This window comes from Trematomus bernacchii, unplaced genomic scaffold, assembly GCF_902827165.1.
Source record: "Trematomus bernacchii unplaced genomic scaffold, fTreBer1.1, whole genome shotgun sequence".
Lineage (NCBI taxonomy): Eukaryota > Metazoa > Chordata > Actinopteri > Perciformes > Nototheniidae > Trematomus > Trematomus bernacchii.
In genome coordinates, this window is record NW_022988043.1 from 8,591,600 (window position 1) to 8,612,915 (window position 21,316).

The 21,316-nt window shown below is 43.0% G+C and overlaps 1 protein-coding gene across 1 annotated transcript; it reads right to left on the minus strand.

Annotated features, from left to right (window-relative positions):
• Nucleotides 1–1,030: 1,030 nt before the first annotated feature.
• c7a (complement component 7a) lies at nucleotides 1,031–14,466 on the minus strand. The gene is made up of 18 exons (XM_034118507.1): nucleotides 14,313–14,466; nucleotides 14,016–14,077; nucleotides 13,813–13,891; nucleotides 13,477–13,618; nucleotides 6,515–6,659; nucleotides 6,296–6,434; nucleotides 5,600–5,743; nucleotides 5,249–5,492; nucleotides 4,549–4,662; nucleotides 4,284–4,450; nucleotides 3,952–4,180; nucleotides 3,449–3,620; nucleotides 3,249–3,336; nucleotides 2,952–3,084; nucleotides 2,681–2,869; nucleotides 1,792–1,888; nucleotides 1,506–1,690; nucleotides 1,031–1,411 (listed from the first exon to the last, which is right to left on the minus strand). The coding sequence occupies exons 1-18, from the start codon at nucleotides 14,316–14,318 to the stop codon at nucleotides 1,227–1,229; spliced, it is 2,520 nt and encodes an 839-aa protein (XP_033974398.1). The 5' UTR covers nucleotides 14,319–14,466; the 3' UTR covers nucleotides 1,031–1,226.
• Between the last annotated feature and the right edge of the window lie 6,850 nt (nucleotides 14,467–21,316).

Genomic DNA, 21,316 nt, shown 5'->3' on the forward strand with positions numbered 1-21,316 from the left:
CAGTCTTAACCCTGTTTGTAGAGTAAACATTTGTATGTGGGAGGGTAACAAGAGGACAAAGATTGATAGAGATACAGAAAAGCCTGATCATCTTTAGAACATAAAAAGCAGTTTTTGGTTTTACTACTTTACTCGAGGAATCGAGTGAAAACAAGAGAGAAGGAAATATTAAACTACCAAACCTAAGAAGGGAGCTGGTCACTTACTTTTGCTGCTGAAATAAAGTATATTTTTCTACAGTTACACTTCAACATTCTCTCAGCATGATCAGTGGCTGCATGGTTTCTTTCATAGAAGAAACCACAAATTGTCCCAAATGTTTACTACATATCGTTTACTCTTTTCCTAACTCATGAAAAGTTGACTTTTAGGAATAACATGTTTTTTATCAAATTGTTTTCCTACATCAATTTGTAAACTTGTTTTTATCTCTATTTTGTCACATGACTGTATATTTCCTATCCTTCATCGTTAAAGCCTATAACTTTGCATTCCTGAATATTCCTTTTTCACTCAGAAAAACCCTGTATTTCAGTTGCATCCATTTAAGAGTAGACCATGTGTGCTCTCTCTCGACCATTTCTCAACACCTTCCTATCACCCACTAGCCTTTCTGTTCAACAGGCTGTTACTGATGGTCACACATCTGCTGACAATAAGCATGTTTGTGTGAAGAGAAGACATCAAGGATCTGGTGACACACATGCAGGCTGAGACCATGAACTGTCAATATAAAACACATGCACTCACACCATCAGACGGCAGCTAGCGGTCGGCGAAAACACATTTTCAGCAGGGGTTTGATAACTTGTCTGGTTAAGTAAGCACAATACTTTTTTTTAAATAGATCATCTCAGGCAACTACATGTTTTTTATTTATTATCTTGAGGTTACAAAACTACTCTTTACTCTTACAACCTACTTTATGCAGTGTATTGCGTATGCAACTCAACAACAGTCAACATTTCTCTGTAATGATTATAGACATATCTCTGTCAATATTCATTTTTGAAAAGAAATCCAACTTGGCTGGTGTTTTTTGCTGTTTATTTATTTTCTTTATACTGTTTTACATTATAGCTGTTTACATGCATAACTGTGTACTTTTACATGTGGTGATACAATACTAATTTACTGGAAAAATATGAGGATTGTGTTATAAAGGATTAATGTGTAAACGAAGGGGGAGATATAAGGTCATAAGGTCAGACACTCTTCTTGCATTGTTAGGCAGCACAAGGCAGGATACTGACAACTGTAACCTTTTCTCCCTTACAACGCCGCTGTCCTGCTTCACACTCGCTCATGGTCTGAGAAGCTGCACTTGCATCTTCTCCAACTTGAACACAGACATTTGATCCCGGGGTTAGGCAATCTGCAGACTCCTTACAGCGACACGCATTGGTTTGATCTGAAAGAAAGTTGTGAAGATGGATAAGATCAATGCCTACACAGTACAAATACTCTGCGTCATCATGGATTGTATGACTTTGAGATGTCCCCACCATCACAGGTCTCCCATATGTGACAGTTGGTGCAGTCTGTTGTGATGCGCTGCGGCCACACGCAGGAGCTTTCCTCTGCCATCGTGTGGTTCTTCCCCAAACACTGCAGTGATTGCATTTTGCACACGTTCAGAAGGACTGGGCTTCTGCTCCCAGAGGTAGTGACGCACACCTCCAAAGATGAACTGTTGACAATCATCAAATACAAACCATAAGACAATAAACCAAATTGGTCCAATTTAGAAACATCGCATGGCCAAAGTGATGGCTGTTTGAGTAAACATACCTGCATTCGAAAGGCATTTTGCAAACACATTTTCCTCTGGATGACTTCTCCCAGGGTTGACATTGGAGCGAAGAGGTGCGTGTTTGAGACCCAGTGACTGTGGGATTCATCGCACACTCTGTTACATTGGTAACTGAGTAGCTTTTACATACATGCAGTGATTGAAATACAATATATGGAACAGTAAAGAATCAATCAAAAATAGGGTACCACAATGAAGTTAGTTTTAGGTTGGATATTCAACAGACATTCATGGAAGTAGCAGCGTGAAAATAATTTCATTTTTTTTTATGTCATCTGACCCAATGACTTTAAATCATAGCTTTAAATCCATACCAAATATTATTATGAATAACAAATAAGACACATTAGATAGATATAAGATTGTAGTGCTTCTTCTATTTCATATAACTAAAGTTGGAATATTTTTGTTTTCAGACACATTCCTCTTTGTATTCCTATTTACACAAACAATAATTTGGTCAAGAGGTAAAACATATTGTATTCCAACTTTATGGGCAACAGTGCATTTAATAATGCTACTTTTTTTAGTAGGAAACCTAGTTTGCTTTATTTTAGTCCAAATACATTTTATTTTCTCTTGCATCATTTTCACAAATATGTGCAAGTTAACATGGAGATACTGAACATAAACCTGGTTTTGTGTAATTGAAATGTATTAGTTTATTGATAGTCCTTTAGTCCAACCCTGTGGTTTAGAGTGAGGGCTTGGATGGGAGCTAACTGTCCTCTGAATGTCTGTCAAAATATCCAACTTAAAACTAACTTCACAGTGATAGGGTACATTAAACTGCAGTCATGTAGTTTTAGACATCAGTTCCACGCTGTCAATAGGCTATTTTTATGAAACTTAAATTAAAATGTGTACCTGGACTGCATTTGATGTCTGCTGGGTCTGGTGAAAAATTCAGACTGGGGTCACACATAAGAGTTGCTTCTCCTATTAGCTGTCTGCCTTCTGGACAAGACAAAGTGACTGACTCCCCAATGCCGTAGACCTCTCGTTGAGGAGAGGCAATGACGTGCTCATCAAGGGAATCTATGGTGCACCTAGCATCTGGGGGGAAATGTAGAGTTAAACACAGTACAATTGTAATAAATTGTGATCGTAATGTTGAACACTAGTTATGGTTGCTCACTTGTGCACAGTCCAGGCTTCGCAGACCAGGTTTGACTAGCAGTGCATTCAATAGTGCCAAAACCAACAAGATATAAACCTTCTGTGCAGGTGTAGTCAACCTTACTACCCACAAGGTAGATGTCCTTAGGGACCTGTGAAACATTTGGGTTACAAAAAGGTGATTCAGTTCCATGTTTCACTTCGGATTTTTGCTCAGAAATCTCTTAAAAGATTACAGAAATTAGGGACTAAAATAACAATAACCAATGCAAAATATTAAATGTAAGAAAAAGTTCAAGTTTGGCTTAATATTTACCAGGATGTAGCCATTGATCAGAGCAGGCGGTGTTCCACAGATCTGGCTTGCTGGGAGAGTTTGGTCGAAGCACTGAGGCTCCATAGTTCTGTGAAAAACAGTTGATAGCATGATTTATTGCTGCATATTGATGACATCTATTATAAACCACCTCTTATTGAAAATGTGATATTTGCAAACAAAAAACGTCTAGCTCTGACTTTAAATATTGCATGTCTTGGTCTTCACAGTCGGATGTCTCAGTGGGTTCTCCGATACATTGTTGTCCGGCGTTCTGAGGAGCGGGATTAGAGCAGGAGCGACTTCTTGACCTTTTGACCCCAGAGCACGATGACCAGGCAGACCAGCAGGCCCAAATACCGTCAATCACCCCTAACGAGTAGAAACAGAACACATATTTATTTCTGTAATTAATTCATTTAATTTCACTACCTGTCTGTTATTGAACACTGTGATTAGAACTGCATATATCGTTTTAATTGTATTGTCTGTTGATATATATACAGTATTTAGTATCAATTTAGTTGTACCTGTACAATGACAATAAAGGAGTTAAATTAAATTAAATTACCTTCAGAAATGTAATACAGTGTATGTGATATTATCCGATGAAGAGTGACTCCCTTACTAACACATCAAACCAACTCAACCAAGACCAAAGTGACAGCAGGAGTAAAGTATGTGTCTGAAATGTAACACCCACCCGGCTGACCCTCGGCTTCAGTTCCCTCCTCACAGGCCACTCCTGATGTGCCAGGCTTACAGATGCATTTGCACTCATCTCCATCCATGACAACCATGCCATTGTTTCTGCAGGGCCGACAGTGGCAGGTGTGGCTCTCACTGAGGTACTGCTCTATGGCCCTGCGGAGGTACAGCCTCTTCGCCCCGGCACACTGGACCTCCTTCACCAGCTCTGACAGGGGCCGCAGCTACAAGAACCAGAGGGACGGAGGGGTTGTATTATTCGATAAGATGATACACTAAAATAAACAGAAGTAAATCTAACATTACATGTATTTTACTTTTCCTCACCGTTTGTTTCGTAACATGTGGAAATGACCCGACAGACTCGGCCCAGTTTGAGTACATTTCCCAGTTCCTGTCAGGAGAAGACGGCTGTAAGAGCATAAGGGCAGCGATTTGTTGGCTGCCTCCTCCCTGCACATCCACTTTTTGGAAGTTTAACCTCCTAGTAATGTCTACAAAAGAATTCAGATATTAAGAATGACAGAAAGATTCAGAATGTAAAGTTATTTCATGTGCTGTTATGTTTGTTGTAGTAACATTAAAAGCTCACCAGATTTTGATTGTGTTTGACTTTGGCCACGCTTGCAGGACACATGGGTGATGGGGAATATAAGAACCCAGCGTTTAGTCCTTGCACATTCATCATAATGAGAGCTTTCGCTGACTTAGGTAAATCAAAGGAAAAAGACAATTCAAAGTAAGTGTCAGATATTAATTAATGTTTCATCCAACTACAGTTTTCCCAGTTAAATGTACCCACAGAACGTTAAAGGGGTCATGTGAATTTGGAAATCCTGTGTGACTGTAAATATCGTATGTGTTAAGTTGCGTTTAAAAAATAATTGCTATTTCATTTCTAAATGAGGAAGCATAGTGACATAACATGACATTTCAGGGATGAAAAAGTAAATTGGCTTTCACATTTTCAAATGAAATCTGATAACTAACTCTTAAAAAAATAGATACATAGAAATACACCATAGAATATATATTGAAAATGTTGTTCATAACTGACCCAACAAGGGCTAGTTCTTATAATACTTTTATAATGTTAAAACGCAAACCAGCAAACATCAGAAGAAATCTGAATGTGAACACCAGCATGTTAGGTAAAAGGTACTTTTTTCCCTACATATTCCATCATGAATATTTAAAAAGAAATGACAAGCTGATGCTGTCTGGTTCCTGGAGATTCACTGTTCTTTAATTTAGGCCTGCCAAGAAGCTGCTGATGATTAATTAATCTTCACCCATCCGTTTTTCAGTTTCTTCATCAATCTTTGTGATGACCTTGAAGGAGCCTCCGAGGCTTCCTGCAGACAGGTAGTGCGTTCCAAACCTCTCCAACACATTCCTGTATGCAGCGTAGTCGTAGACTGATGGGAGTTTAACCAGTGTCTTCCAAAACTCCTCAGATAATGGGAGGTACTCAGGGGAGTTACTCTGGAACTGAGCCACCTCTATGTCACTCTTTAAAATCAAAAGCTTTTGTTTCTAGAAGGAGCAAAAAATCAATGAGAAAGTTACATTTCATTTGTTTGGCCTTTACCAATCTAATACGTAATCAAATATACAGTGACAATATGCAGGTTTGTACACACCTGAGCCGTGTCATGTGTCTCATGAAAGTCATAGTTGCTAAATCCTGTCGTTGTCCCGGTCACTTTCTCTCTATTGATAATGTCCTTTGCATAGTGCCATTTACTGGTGAACGTCTCATCACTGAAGTCATTTTGAGCTTTGACCTGACAGCAGAGGTTTCACAATGTTAATTTAACATTTTAAATCGAGACATGTTCTGAATTTTTCACAAAAATTAGATGTTGGATATTTAAAGGTACCCTGTGGAGATTTTGACCACAAGTTGTGTTGCAGAGTTATTATTTTACCTTTAGTTTTCCATCATTCACAAAAGGACATAGATACACACACAATAACAGACGAATGGCTCCATGGTAGCTGACAACTAACTAACTAAAGTCAACTAACCTAATGACTTTGACACCAGAGATACAGCTCTGTGAAAGATCCTCAAGTCATTGACAGCAATGTTTCAAACATAGCCACAATCTTTCCTTAACTTTAACAGAGATTGTTTTAATTGCCAAAAAGAAAGAAGAACATGTTGCAATACTCACAACTAATGCAAAGATCAAAATAAAAAGGCTGAAAAGTTATAGTCTAGATCTAGAACATGTATTGTAAAGTGGACTGTTAACAGTGGAATTCATGAAAAATCAACACAGGGCCCCTTTACAATAATAATTGCAACTGTATGTGTTTCCAGAGTGACTTACCAAAAAGCTGTACTGGATGGTACTAAGGGGCAGTCTGTACAAAGTGTTATGAACTCCGCTGTAGATCTTGCGGCACTGCCCCCCAAAGCTCACTGTGTTGATGACACTGCCCCTCCGCTTCCCTGACACCACATCAAACCTGCAGGAGCAATGCAAGTCTCCATTACACAGCACATCGTACCTGCTTGTGTGAGTGTGTTCAAACAATGTGTCACATACCCGACTCCGAGGTCTTTGATGTTAGGCGGAGGAACTGACATCCCACATGTAATGTATTTTTCAGCGACACAGACCTGTTCATCGTCTCCATCTTCCTCACAGTCCTGATCTCCGTTACACAGCAGAGCCCGATGTATGCACTGCCCTGTGAGTCAGAAGACATGCGGACGGCTCAGTGATTGTTATTTAATTATGTAAGATTATAGCAGTGAGCAGAGTTTAAAGGTCTCCTATCATGCAACATTTACTTTTGTATGTCTTTTCTACCTAAATATGTGTCCCGGGTGTGTAAGGGAACTCACTAAATGTCAGAAAACAAAACCCTCTCTCTATTCCTCCATGCCGAAATCCCTAAAAACTGGGGTACAATGGAGCTGTGTTGTGTCCCGTCAAAAATGTTGAATTTAGTCATGCTTCATGTTTTTGTTTAGTCTTTTTTTGTCTTGTCTCCCACTTCCTGTTTTATTTTGGTACACACCTGTTATGTTTCTTTCCAGAGGCCTGTACTACGAAGCTGGATTTTCGCTTAGCCGGCTAACTTCAGGGAAATCTCGGGCTTTCCGGTCCTACGACGCTGGTTCTCTTTTTAGCAGGCTAGATTTCCATGGTAACTTATGCTGAGCGGCAAACCTGCTCCGGAGCAGGTTAGGTGGCAGGCTAACTCAGTGAAAGCACCGCCTGCTGACCAATCAGAGCTCCGTGTGCGGAGTTTAAAGCGATCAATTCATATTACAGGATAGAGGAAATACAGAAAAACTGCCGTTGCAGGAAAGACGGCCGACAAAAATCAACTGACTGTGTGAACGTGAAAATTAATAGAATATCCCCTCCCATCTTCAGAGCAATCTGACTATTATAATATTAGCGTTAAGAAAGCTTACTTAAATATCTGCCACGACATAAGTAACCGGATCAGAGTAACATTACGTACAGTCCGCGGCACTGTGAGTGCAGACGTCGATGTGTCCCATTATCATTCATATCATATCACATCATAATGTATCATATATTTCCTTATCTGAGTCAGCTTCTTGAGCCGTATCTGGCCGTGCAACACTCACAGTGTCACATACTGTATGCAGAAGTATTATTTTAAGCAACACATTAAGTTGATGAAACACTCGAGTCAAATTCTCCTAATTAAAGTCAGATCCACTCGTGTCTTGGACGGGGCAGTGATATCATAAACCTGTTAATGTACGCATTCAAACACTTTTTCTTTTACCAGCTGTATTCACCTTGCAGGTGCAGCTATGTGGCTTTTATCCTGGATAAAGTGTTTAAGTCATGGATGTTTAAAGTTTAACTTCTTCATATTTGACTAATATTAAAGTTCACTTTTCATTCAGGAAGTATGACGCTGCGCTGTCAGTACGCTTGTCCATGTTTGAGATTGGTCGAATGCTCCAAATACCACCCCTTTCATGTGAACGTGCACCTAACTAGATAGGACACGGCTGGCTTGAGCGATCCACTTGATAACCAGCGTCGTAGTACAGTTTAGCCAGAGCGCGTATGTTTTGGATTGGGCCAACCGGCTAACTCAAACATATCCAGGTTAGGTTGAACCAGCTTCGTACAGGCCTCAGGTCTCTTGACTCCCTATCCGTGTGTGTCTCCCGCTCTCATCAGCGCCAGCCCCGCCCCTGATTGTTTCCACCTGTGCCCAGTTACGTCTTGTTTAAATTCCCCAGTCTCCTCTTGTTTTGTGTCAGTTCGTCTTGTCCTGTCTCTATGCAAGTAGTCAGCGTGCCTGCGATTACTCACCTTGTCTCAAGCCTGATTTATGCTCTCAAATTATTTTGTAAGTTTGTTCCTCACTTAGTGAGCGATTTTCTTTTGTGCCTTTTTTAACCTCATCCAGAGTGTCGATCCTTATTTATTATCCTGTTTTTGGAATAAAGTATCTTACTCATACTTTACCTCTGTCTCCTGGGTCGTGCATTTGAGTCCAATACCTTGTGTTTCCAAGTTCCAAATGGACTCAGCCGACCCAAGGACACTTCACGCCGCCCTGTCAGTCCAAGGCGTGAAGATTTTCCATCATGAGGAGCAGCTGGGCTTAATCAGCCAAGGAGTAAAGGACCTTGTAGGACGCCAGGCCGAACTCCAAGATTCCGTCTCTTCACAGATACAACAGCTGACGGATCACATGCATCAATTCATCGCTCATCTGCAGACTGCTCCTCCGGTGACGTCACCCAATTTTCTCCAGCCGAGAATCCTGCTGACACTTTCAACCCGATCCAGGCTGTTTCCTCATCATTACGGCTAGCTCTTCCGGAGAGATTCTCAGGAGACTCCATTAACTGCAGAGCCTTCCTTGTGCAGTGCGATCTACATTTCCAACACAACCCAGGAGCCTTTTCATCGGAACATGCAAAGGTGGCATTTATCGTGTCCCATTTAACGGGGAGAGCTGCAGCATGGGCTACCGGAGAATGGTCCAGAGACTCTAAGATTTGCTAATCACTGTCCGACTTCATAGACACTATGAGTCGCATATTTGATCACTCATCGCCTGCTACAGAGGCCAGCAGAAGACTTCTACAGATGCGCCAGCACAACCGTCAGGTGGTTCATTATGCCATCGAGTTTCGCACGGCGGCAGCGGACAGCGGGTGGAATACTCCGGCTCTCCGCGACGCTTTCATGACTGGACTTTCAGATCCGATAAAGGACCAGCTGGCTCCTCTGGAGGTGCCACGGGACCTGGAGTCTCTCATCGCTGTGTCCATCCAGGTCGACAACCGACTTTGGGAGAGGGAGCGCCGGCGCACCGGTGACAGACATCCCAGTTTCCAGGGCTTCCCTCAGAGAAACCTTCCACCAGGAAGAATTTTCCAGCCCACGACTTCGGACCACCGGAGGACAGCGCCTCCGCTTGACTCAGACGAACCCATGCAGCTGGGCAGGACCAGGCTTTCTCTGGAGGAGAGGCAGCGCCGTCTGCGGGAAGGCTGCTGTTTCTACTGTGGCCAGCTGGATCACTAACTCGCCTCATGTCCTGGAAAAGACCGAGCTTACCAGCCAAGAGGAGGGCGCTGGTGAGCAAGCTTTCCACAGACTTTCCTCCTCGTCCCGTTACCCAGGTAAACATATTCATAAACAATCAGGCCATTGACCAAGGATAATAGACTAGGGGCTGACGAAAGTCTTATGGACTGGGGCATAGTCAAACAGCTAAAGATAAAAACTGTTCCTCTCTCGCCCCATTAACGCCAGTGCCTTAGACGGTTGTCTTTTGTTCACAGTTACCCACTGCACAGAGCCTATTCAGATCACTGTAAATAAGGACCACACAGAAACTATGCAGTTTCCCATTTTCGAATCTGCTCAGCACCCGATTATTTTGGGTTTCCCATGGCTAAAGATCCACAACCCACACATTGACTGGCGCTCCGGGAAAATTAAGGGGTGGGGAGAGGATTGTATTAACAGATGTAAACATTCACGAGCTGTTAATGCCCCAACGGATCCTGGTAGGATTATTAAAGATCATCCTGATTATCCTGACCTACAGAAAGTACCTCCATGTTACCACGATTTAAAGGAAGCCTTTAATACATCGAAAGCCATGTCGCTACCTCCTCACCGATCTTTTGACAGTCCCATTGATCTCCTACCGGGAGCTCCCATTCCCAAAGGGAGACTTTATTCTATCTCAGGACCAGAGAGAGCAGCAATGGACGACTACATCTCCTCCTCACTCAAGTCAGGGATTATCCGCACTTCATCTTCACCAGCCGGGGTGGGGGTTTTTTTCGTAGGAAAGAAAGATGGGTCTCTGAGACCTTGCATAGACTACAGTCCTCTCAATGACATTACTGTTAAGAATCGCTATCCACTGCCACTCATGTCCTCTGCCTTCGAACTGCTTCAAACTGCCAAAATATTCACCAAGTTGGACTTGAGAAACGCATACCACTTGGTTAGAATAAGGAAGGGGGATGAGTGGAAGACAGGGTTCAACACTCAGAGTGGTCACTATGAGTACTTGGTAATGCCTTTTGGACTGTGCAATGCACCGGCTGTGTTTCAGGCTTTTGTGAATGAGGTTTTGCGGGAATCTTTGAGTGTTTATGTGTCTGTGTATCTTGATGATATTTTGATTTTCTCCCCGGACTCTAAGACCCATGTTAACCATGTCCGTCAGGTTCTGCAGAAACTGCTTGAAAATCATTTGTACGTCAAGGCAGACAAATGTGAGTTCCATGCAGAAACAGTGTCCTTCTTAGGATACATAATCTCACCTAATCAGATACAAATGGATCCTGCCAAAGTCAGTGCCGTTTCCAATTGGCCAACACCAGACTCCAGGAAAAAGGTTCAGCAATTTCTAGGGTTTGCAAACTTCTATAGGAAGTGTATAAGAAACTTCAGTTGCTGCCCCTCTGCATGTTCTCACTTCTCCTAAGGTTCCCTTCAAATGGACTCCCCAGGCTGACGTCGCCTTCCAGCGCCTCAGGGAAAGGCTCACCACAGCTCCCATACTCACCATTCCGGATCCCCAACGCCAGTTTGTGGTCGAGGTCGATGCTTCCAATAAGGGGATTGGAGGAGTGTTGTCTCAAAGATCCGTGGAAGACAACAAGATGCACCCGTGTCTACCTGTTGCGTAAGTTGACAACAGCTGAGAAAAACTATGATGTGGGTAATAAAGAACTGTTAGCAGTTAAAGCGGCCCTCGAGGAATGGAGACACTGGTCAGAGGGGGCAGAGCAGCCTTTCTTAGTCTGGACAGACCATAAAAACCTGGAGTACATTAGAAAAGCGAAACGCCTCAACTCTCGCCAGGTGGACACACTTGTTTAGTAGGTTCCACTTCACACTCTCTTTTCGCCCTGGATCCCAGAACCGAAAACCTGATGCTCTGTCTCGCCTTTACGACCCAGAACCACTTGCCGTAGAGCCAAGACCATCCTTCCACTAAACCGTGTGGTCGGAGCATTTTTCTGGCAAGTAGAGTCAGACGTGAAACAAGCAAATGTTTGAACCCGGCACCTAGCGAGTGTCCAAACAACCTGTTGTTTGTCCCTGTGTCTCTCCACTCCAAGGTCATCCACTGGGCTCACACATCTGTGCTCTCGTGCCATCCTGGTGTTAAAAGGACCATGTTCAGGATCAAGCAGCGGTTCTGGTGGCCAGCCATGAAGAAAGATGTGGCAGAGTACGTAGCAGCTTGTCCTGTGTGCGCTCGGAATAAGACCTCGTCCCAGGTCAAGATGGGCTTGCTTCAGCCGTTGCCGGTTCCCCAACGTCCCTGGTCACACATTTCCATGGACTTTGTGACAGGACTCCCATCATCCAGAGGCAAAACTACGGTCCTGACAGTGGTGGACCGGTTCTCCAAGATGGCTCATTTCATTCCCCTAACCCAGCTTCCTGGGAGAAGTAACGGTACCATCGGTCCATGCCATGATTAGACGCTGTCGCCGAATCTGGGCTGGTGCTCGCCAGTCTCTACTCAGAAGTTCGGCTCGGATGAAGGCTGTAGCAGACGTCCATCGCTGGGCCGCTCCCCTCTACAGATCGGGTCAGAAGGTTTGGCTTTCCACCAAGGACCTACCTCTTCATGTCGCCTCCAAGAAATTGGCTCCTAGGTTTGTGGGTCCATTCCCGGTGTCCAAGGTCATCAATCCTGTGTCTGTGCGCCTACGACTTCCCAGGTCTATGAGAGTACATCCCACCTTCCATGTCAGCAAGATCAAACCAGTGTATGAGAGCACACTTGTTCCTCCACCGCCCCAGCTCTTTGAAGGTGGTCAAGTTTATAAGATCCGTAAGCTGCTGGAGGTCCGCAATAGGGGTCGGGGTAAGCAATTCCTGGTGGACTGGAAAGGTTACGGTCCCGAGGCAAGATGCTGGGTACCTGCATAATTTATTGTGGACAAGACCCTAATTCAGAACTTGTATGATCAGCCTGGGCCATCAGGAGTCGGCCCTAGAGGGGGGGGGTAGTGTTGTGTCCCGTCAAAAATGTTGAATTTAGTCATGCTTCATGTTTTTGTTTAGTCTTTTTTTGTCTTGTCTCCCACTTCCTGTTTTATTTTGGTACTCACCTGTTATGTTTCTTTCCAGGTCTCTTGACTCCCTATCCGTGTGTGTCTCCCGCTCTCATCAGCGCCAGCCCCGCCCCTGATTGTTTCCACCTGTGCCCAGTTACGTCTTGTTTAAATTCCCCAGTCTCCTCTTGTTTTGTGTCAGTTCGTCTTGTCCTGTCTCTATGCAAGTAGTCAGCATGCCTGCGATTACTCACCTTGTCTCAAGCCTGATTTATGCTCTTGAATTATTTTGTAAGTTTGTTCCTCACTTAGTGAGCGATTTTCTTTTGTGCCTTTTTGAACCATTTTTGTCACCTCATCCAGAGTGTCGATCCTTATTTATTATCCTGTTTTTGGAATAAAGTATCTTACTCATACTTTACCTCTGTCTCCTGGGTCGTGCATTTGAGTCCAATACCTTGTGTTTCAAACTGATCCAGATTTGCTGCCGATATGACGTAATATCGGAAATATGGACCCACGGCCCTATCAGAAATGTCGCTATCAGATACAATGCCCGACTGTTTTGGACGTAATATGGTCTTTGTTTATATTAGCAAGCATCGCTAACACTCAGAGCTAACCTGTACTGGAGAGAGTATGTGTAAACAATCTTGGTATAAAAAGGTACTCACCCACTTTGTGGTAAACCCGCAAGAGAAAAAGCATTTGAGCTCCATACTGTTTCAGAAATAATCCTTGATGTGATTTTGAACATGATACGGCATTTAATCACGGCAGCATGTAGCTGTATCTGGATAGAATTCTCCTGATCAGATACTCAGCATAAGCTCCCCCCCTCTTCTATTTTGAGCAAAACACTTCATAGACATGTTTTTTATATATTTGTATATATCTGACACCTATAATATATGCCTAAAAATAGCATAATAGGAGAACTTTACTGTAACTTCAAACCTGAACGACAGCGAAACCTGTCCCCACATCCCTCCTCCAGAGGGCAGCCTTGCGTGGTTTCACAGGCTCTGGTCTCGCTGCGATCCCCATCACATGGGTTCCCTCCAAACTGAGCGTGTACTGCCATAGCTCGACTCCTTGTCTGAAACATACCACAATGTTGCAAAGATTAAAAAAAATAAGAAAATATACTCAAAATGAATACATTTAAAATATAATTGAGCAGTCTTGTTGGTAAAATTAGTATTTTACCCAAATTCTATATGATTTTATCTTCTTAAGGTAATTAACAAACTGAGAAGTGCACAAGTCAATACTACAATTGAATCCTTTTACCTGTAATTTGGTGCAGCCATCACACTCTGACCATTCACCATAAGGCCCCCACTGGCAATGAACTCTCTGTTCACAAAACCTAAGGAATAACATTTTTAATTCTATAAATGAAACAAAACAACAAAGAAACCAAAAAGTCATTGTATATTTGTAATTTTTCTCTTTGTTTTTGATGTTGAAACCGTAAGCAAAAACAGATTCACCCCTTTGAAATGACCTGGAATAGCAGCCATGGCAAGGCTGCAAAAAGAAGTTGAGTAATTCTCTGAAGAAAAAAAGAAGAGAACAAGAGAAAAGAGAAGACAGAATGAGTTACAAAGACAAGAGAATAAGTTGTGGGCAGAAAATGTCGCAGTAGTAAAAAGAAGACGGTAAAAGTGAAAATACTACAACTCAAAAATCTGTTCTCAGTTATATATATATATATAAGTCAGAGGTTTTGCAGAGATGTGAAACATGTGTTTGTAATTTCCTTGTTATTGAGTATGACATCTACTTGCCTTCATGGTGGGTGAAGAGCAGCAAACAGAAGAGTCTTGAAATGGTGTGGAGGCTTGTTGGTGTTCTTGTTATGGAGTCAAACTGTTGGAAGGATTGGGTGTATGTGAGGGGAGTGTGTGTTGGGGTTGGGGGTTGGTCGTTTTGCCTTGGCTTCTCCTGCCAAAAAGCTCATTGTGAAACCTAAACCAGTTTTCTCTTGGGGTGATAAACTATGTCTGTTGTTCTTCTGACTATAACACTTATTACCGGGCTTATTGACCTTTCTCATGGCAGACACTTTCCCCTGTCATGGCAGGAAACTTAACTCAACCTTTTTAAGCGAAAGCATGCATGAACAACAACTTTGACATAGACACAAAAAAACGAAAAACACATATTATTATTGAGATGGGATATTGTTGAGTGTACACTGGAGGGCAATAGAGAACCATTTCCTCTCCATGGCTGGAATGTGATTCAAGGCTGAGCAAAGTTGTAGACGAAGTAAGTAAGTAGAGGAGATTTCTAAGGAAAAATGCATATAGTAAAGGATCTTATGGGATAGTTAAAAGGCTGACCCTTAGATTTGGTTCAATTATAATGTTTATAGTTGTGCAAATGTTGAGGGAGACAAAAAACTGTGTCTGGATGATGACATCCATAACAATCAGACATGTGTCTACAGGTCAAAGTTGAGATTTGTTGCTATTTAATATAGAATTTTCAACATACTTGTATGTGAAATCCACACATCCAGACAGAAGGCCATACTGTGCATATCCAACACATACTGGCAGCTCAATAGGAGAGCACTGAGTGTCTGGGTTGAGATGAAGTTTTTCTGGCAGCCTTCGGTCAAGTGAGGTTGTGTTAGTGAGCATTGATTCTTGTCATATCATCTATAAAATAAGCGAGACCCAATTTATTCTGCCCTCAAATTAAGGCTGTCAAATAATTGTAGTGCTCCATTTAAAATGAGATGCAAATTATAGAAAATGTTACTTTTACTACAGTTGCAATTACGTTTCTTGTTCTAAATATATAGCAGACACATACAATAGAAAGCAATACAGAGCTCAAACACTTGGTGCCAACTTTCCCAGCCCTACATTTACAGAAAAGTGAAGCTCCCTCAAGGTAAGCCTCTTATTTTGAGAGCAATTGTCCAGGTACAGCAATTTTTGAGCAATGCCAAAATTGCATGGCATTGCCATCTATGAAGAGCAAGTGGGAAAATGTGCCTTTTACCTAACAATATGCAGCAGAATCATTTATTATTATTAAATATTATGTTATGTAACTTGAATACATTAATAACTTACTATGTTTCTCTAGGTACTGATAAATAAAAATGTTTTGGGAAAGTGAACTTTTTACTGTAGAAAAATATACAAATGGGAGAAAACATTTATTTGAGCACATAGTCACTTCAGGTCATAAGACCAATTCCAGACTATCAAAAGGTCACGCATACTCGCAACTACATACGTAGACTCTGATAATAACAACAACAACAAAACTCGCCAGCCCATGCTGAATGACTCGGCAACTGTACGGCAGCAAGCCGAGTCCCAGCACCTCCAGCTAGAATAACAGTTGGCTCACACAATAGGCCACCAGACCATGCCCTCCATTAGTGCCGCTTCTCTGGCTCTCATGATGTTCAGAAGGCATCTCTGACCGCCATCTGCCCGGGAAGGTCGGTCTGCCAGAGCTGTCAGGCTGTGAGGTTCTGACAGAGACAGACATGGTCAATGAATGTGGAGTTGCTCTGCTTACTCTCCTCCAGACTAAACAATATACCATATTTTAACTTTTTTATTGTGGTTATAATGTTTATCATACAGTATGCAACCCTGCAAAACTCAGCAGTTTTCTTTGCCTGGGGATTTTTGTTGCATATCCCATGTTTCCTGTCAGTCCAGGTAAAGTATTATTTAAAACATAACTTTAACAGGAGAGCTTATGAACAGAGAGCTGCCAAAACTACAAATCACACAGCCTTCAACCAAATCAACTTTGTACGTTTATGGTAATTCATTTAACTCCTAACATAGGGGTCTAGAACGGGGTGGGCAATATATTTTCCAAAGGAGCCTCATGAGAAACTGGGACTGTGGTGGAGGGCTTAACTAAATTCTGCTCAATATCAATGTATATCTTTTTATAAAAGCATTACATTTGTAAGGTTTTGAGTAGCTGCTACTCATTTATGTAGCTGTAACTGAACATGAAATAGAACATAATTTTGTTTTATTTCTTACTGACTTTTCTTTCATCTTTGTTTTAGTCTGAATATCTGATTTCTACTCCCTTAGGTGTCTAATGAATTATTAAAAATGAAAACATTTCAGAAGCACACAATACTCCTGTCACTGTTTTGAGAAAAACAGAAAGATTAAATGTTCCTTTACAGGTTAAATCTACATATTAGGGAAGTATAACACTCAAAAAATGTATTTTTTTACTTTTAACAAAAGTTTATCTTGAACTGCTTATTATCTTTTCTGTAGCAATAGCAGCAATATGAAGCAATACAAATATATTTAGCCTGTGACAAGGGGTCAAACGTTGCTTCACAAGCCAGAACGAGTGCCAAGTTAAGCCTAACTCTATGATTGTATGTGTTACACAAAGTGGTGATGATATATGATGAACAGGGTCGTAAACAACACGCAGTCAGTTCTGATCGTTGGTCTGTTCAGACAGAAATACACAATCATAACATCAACTCGTCTCATTCTCCGTCCCCTTGCTGTGAGTGTTGCCTGCAGCCTCACTTTGTCCATTGTCCGTTCGACACGGTGAACCATCAGATGCTCCTTCACACTCTCCAAGAACTTGGAGTTTCAGGCTCTGCACTTTCCCTCCTCACCTCCTACCTCAAAGACCGCACCTACAGGCTAACTTGGAGAGGGTCCGAGTCTGACCCTTGTCAATTATCTACAGGGGTCCCTCATGGCTCTGTCCTCGGTCCCCTCCTCTTATCTCTGTACACAAACTCGCTCGGATCTGTCATTAGCCCACATGGTTTTTCATACCATTGCTACGCTGACGACACTCAATTCATTTAGTATTTTCCCCGTTCTGAAACCCAGGTTGTCGCACGCATCTCTGCTTGTCTAGCAGACATCTCTCAGTGGATGTCTGCTCACCACCTCAAGCTCAACCTGGACAAGACTGAACTGCTTTTTCTTCCGGGAAAAGATTGTCCCACTCTTGACCTAACAATCAACATCGGCCCCTCTGTTGTTTCCCCGACTCAGACTGCAAGGAATCTGGGTCTGACCCTATCACAAACTGTCCTTCACTGCAAACATCGCTGCAACAACCCGCTGCTGCAGATACACTCTTTACAACATCAGGAGGATACGTCCCCTCCTGACCCAGAAAGCGACGCAGCTTCTGGTCCAGGCTCTCGTCACGCCTAGACTACTGCAACTCCCTCCTGGCTGGTCTACCTGCATGTGCCATCCGACCTCTGCAGCTCATCCAGAATGCAGCAGCTCGCCTGGTCTTCAACCGTCCAACATTTTCCCACACCACACCGCTCCTCCGCTCCCTTCACTGGCTTCCAGTAACTGCTAGAATCCACTTCAAGATATGAGAGGCCGTCTAGCTCACAACTCATACTTGGTCTTACAAACAATATCAGAATATCACACATACACCATTAAACTCTTTTATACATATTGCTTACATAACACTTTTACACGCAAAATCATACTCTCTTTCACACACTTTTGTCAGGGCCATACATTAAACTTACTTACATACCAAACTGTACTTTCTTAGAAACACTATTATTCCCACTTAGAGATGGGCCGGAGAATCGGAGCAGCGGGAGCGGTACTGCAGTCGCTTTACCGCACCGTTGTGACGAAAAGAGAGCTGAGCCAGAAGGCAAAGCTCTCTGTCTACCGGGCCATTTTCGTTCCTACCCTCACCTATGGTCATGAAGGATGGGTCATGATCGAAAGAACGAGATTGCGGATACAAGTGGCCGAGATGGGTTTTCTCCGCAGGGTGGCTGGCGTCTCCCTTAGGGATAAGGTGAGAGAGCAGGAGCACAAAGTACCAATGAACTGGCCAGATGTATGGAGAACCGGGATGACTGGAAGCGACGATGGAGGGCTCGTCTGAGGACGACCTAGAGAGAGGAGTTCAGTCATCCGGGAGGGACTCGGAGTTGAACCGCTCCTCCTTCGCGTCGAAAGGAGCCAGTTGAGGTGGTTCGGGCACCAAGTAAGGATGCCACCTGGGCGCCTCCCTAGGGAGGTGTTCCAGGCACGTCCAGCTGAGAAGAGACCAAGGGGTAGACCTAGGACCAGGTGGAGGGATTATATCTCTTCGCTGGCCTGGGAGCGCCTTGGGATCCCCCAGTCAGAGCTGGTTGATGTGGCCAGGGAAAAGAAAGTTTGGGGCTCTCTGCTGGAACTGCTACCCCCGCGACCCGACCACGGATAAGCGGGAGAAGATGGATGGATGGATGGATGTATGATAGTATGATAGTAAATGAAGGAAGGAATGACAGTACGTTAAAGACGGTATGATACTGTGTGTGAAAGAGTCTGGTGGTGTACATGTGAGATTCTGATATTGTTTGTAAGACCAAGTATGAGTTGTGAGCTAGACGGCCTCTCATATCAAGACACTGGTACTTGCGTACCATGCTGTGAATGGATCTGGCCCTTCCTACATCCAGGACATGGTTAAACCATACATCCCAGCACGTGCACTCCGCTCTGCATCAGCCAAACGGCTCGCTGCACCTGCACTGCGAGGGAGACCCAAGTTCCCATCAGCAAAAACACGTCGATTTGCTATCCTGGCTCCAAAATTGTGGAATGAGCTCCCCATTGACATCAGGACAGCAGAAAGCTTACACATCTTCCGGCGCAGACTAAAAACTCATCTCTTTCGACTCCACTTCGAGCAATAAAATGAAAAACAAAACAAAAACACTTATATACTAACTAAGCACTTACACAAAGCACTTATATACTAACAAAGGACTGGCTTATCTAAAGCCTGTTGAGTAGCACTTAAAATGGTTTGGCTCTATGAAACCTAATGTACTTATATGATTCTGTTTTCTTCAAGTTTGTATCTTCTTGTTCGAATGCACTTATTGTAAGTCGCTTTGGATAAAAGCGTCAGCTAAATGAAATGTAATGTAATGTAATTGTCTGTTAATAACGTACTGACAAAACGAATAATTACAACTCCCAGTTTCCCCTCTGCCCCTGATAATGACTCCAACTGTGTTGTTGACTTTGTTTAATTTTCTGTGTCCCAGCCTGTTATATCTCTCACAGGCTCCGCCCTCTACTGGACTCTATGGGTACTACCTTATCCTGCGAGCATTCTCCTACTGAGACTTCTATAGACGTAGCCGGCCTTGGGGCGGGCCTACCTGAATGCGCGCGCATCTCACCGTATAAAAGGAGGCCTCGCCTCCTGACTATCATCCGTTTCTCTTCAGCAGCGGAAGTGAATCCACTGAGCTTTTTGAGACGAGAGAAAAGAGAGTAATGGAGTCAATTCTTGACCACAGGACCTGCCCGAAATGCCCGAACCTGATCGCGGGGGCTGATCCGCACCCCTTCTGCTTCGCCCCAAGGCCGGCTACGTCTATAGAAGTCTCAGTAGGAGAATGCTCGCAGGATAAGGTAGTACCCATAGAGTCCAGTAGAGGGCGGAGCCTGTGTTAATATAACAAGGGTTACAATACGTAACCCAGCGTTATGTTGCTTTTTATGTCTCTAACTTTAAAATTGTATTTTGTGGTGAGGCTTCTCACCCGACAAGAGCCACCTGCTGTGTCGTGTACCCCCCATCACTAGACACCGAAGTGGCTGGTGAATATACTCTTCCTCCTCCTCACACTCCGAACTTTTCTAAAGCTTTGCATCTCGTTACTGCCCCTGTTTAAACCGCCTGAATGCCATCATCCATCTCTACCTCCCACACATCTACCTCCTCGTTATCTGTGTGTTTGCCTGTGTTTGCCTGTGTGTGTGTGTGTGTGTGTGTGTGTGTGTGTGTGTGTGTGTGTGTGTGTGTGTGTGTGTGTGTGTGTGTGTGTGTGTGTGTGTGTGTGTGTGTGTGTGTGTGTGTGTGTGTGTGCGTGTGTGTTTCAGAGTGACAGAGATAGGCTGAAAGACACAAACATGCACACACGCTTAGGCACACAATAAATATGGGCATTTGCATTTTTTTCATTCCTCCAGTGAATGACTGTTTCAATCAAATCCAAAGTGTATTAGTGCCGTTGCATTTTCCCTTGGACAGCCTTAATAATGACATGTAGTCCATTAGGAAACGGAATAATCCGTAGATCAAAATGATCTACAGGAAGAAATCATGATTTACGACTTTTCCTTCCCATAACTACTTTGATGTGCAGCTAGTTTATGTGTACCACCATAACACTGAAGTTGTATTAGGCAGCTCGCAGATGTACTGTACAGAATATTATGGTGGCATGATGTCAATAAGCCCTGTGTTTATACGTGTAAAACAACATTTCGATTCAGTGATTTGTTTGAAAATCTGCATGATTATTGCATGAGATCCTTGACAGAAGGTCAGAATAACTCAACAAAATACAGTTTTTTGAATCTACAGTGAAATGCTCGCACATAATAGGCCACTCTGCAGTGAGCATTTCTGTTTCCTCTCCATGAGCAACACCTGGCAGCAGGAGGACAGATGCTGAATAACAAAGCAGTCTGAGCAAGGTCACCCTGGGTGCCGCTGCCCACCCACCTCCATCCTCATCACCCTGGAAACTGGATGATTTTAGGATGCTTTTCTGCGCAGATAGCAATGAAGCACGGTTATGTTAGATTAAAAGCCACACATCTACTTTAGAATTAGAGTACTGCCATTTGGTGATTGAATTAAATCACAATTGTATTATAATGGCTTTAATAATGATTTTGTTTGTCAAGCGTCTAACCAACCAATCAACACTCAGCAAGCCAGTAAATGGTCATAAAATGATACTCCACATCATCAA

Coding starts and splice junctions, on each gene's coding strand:
- c7a (XM_034118507.1), bottom strand. Junction 3,085..3,248: donor TGATCAATGGCTACATCCTG/GTAAATATTAAG, acceptor AATGTTTCACAG/GTCCCTAAGGACATCTACCT. Junction 2,870..2,951: donor GAAGCCTGGACTGTGCACAA/GTGAGCAACCAT, acceptor ATTTCCCCCCAG/ATGCTAGGTGCACCATAGAT.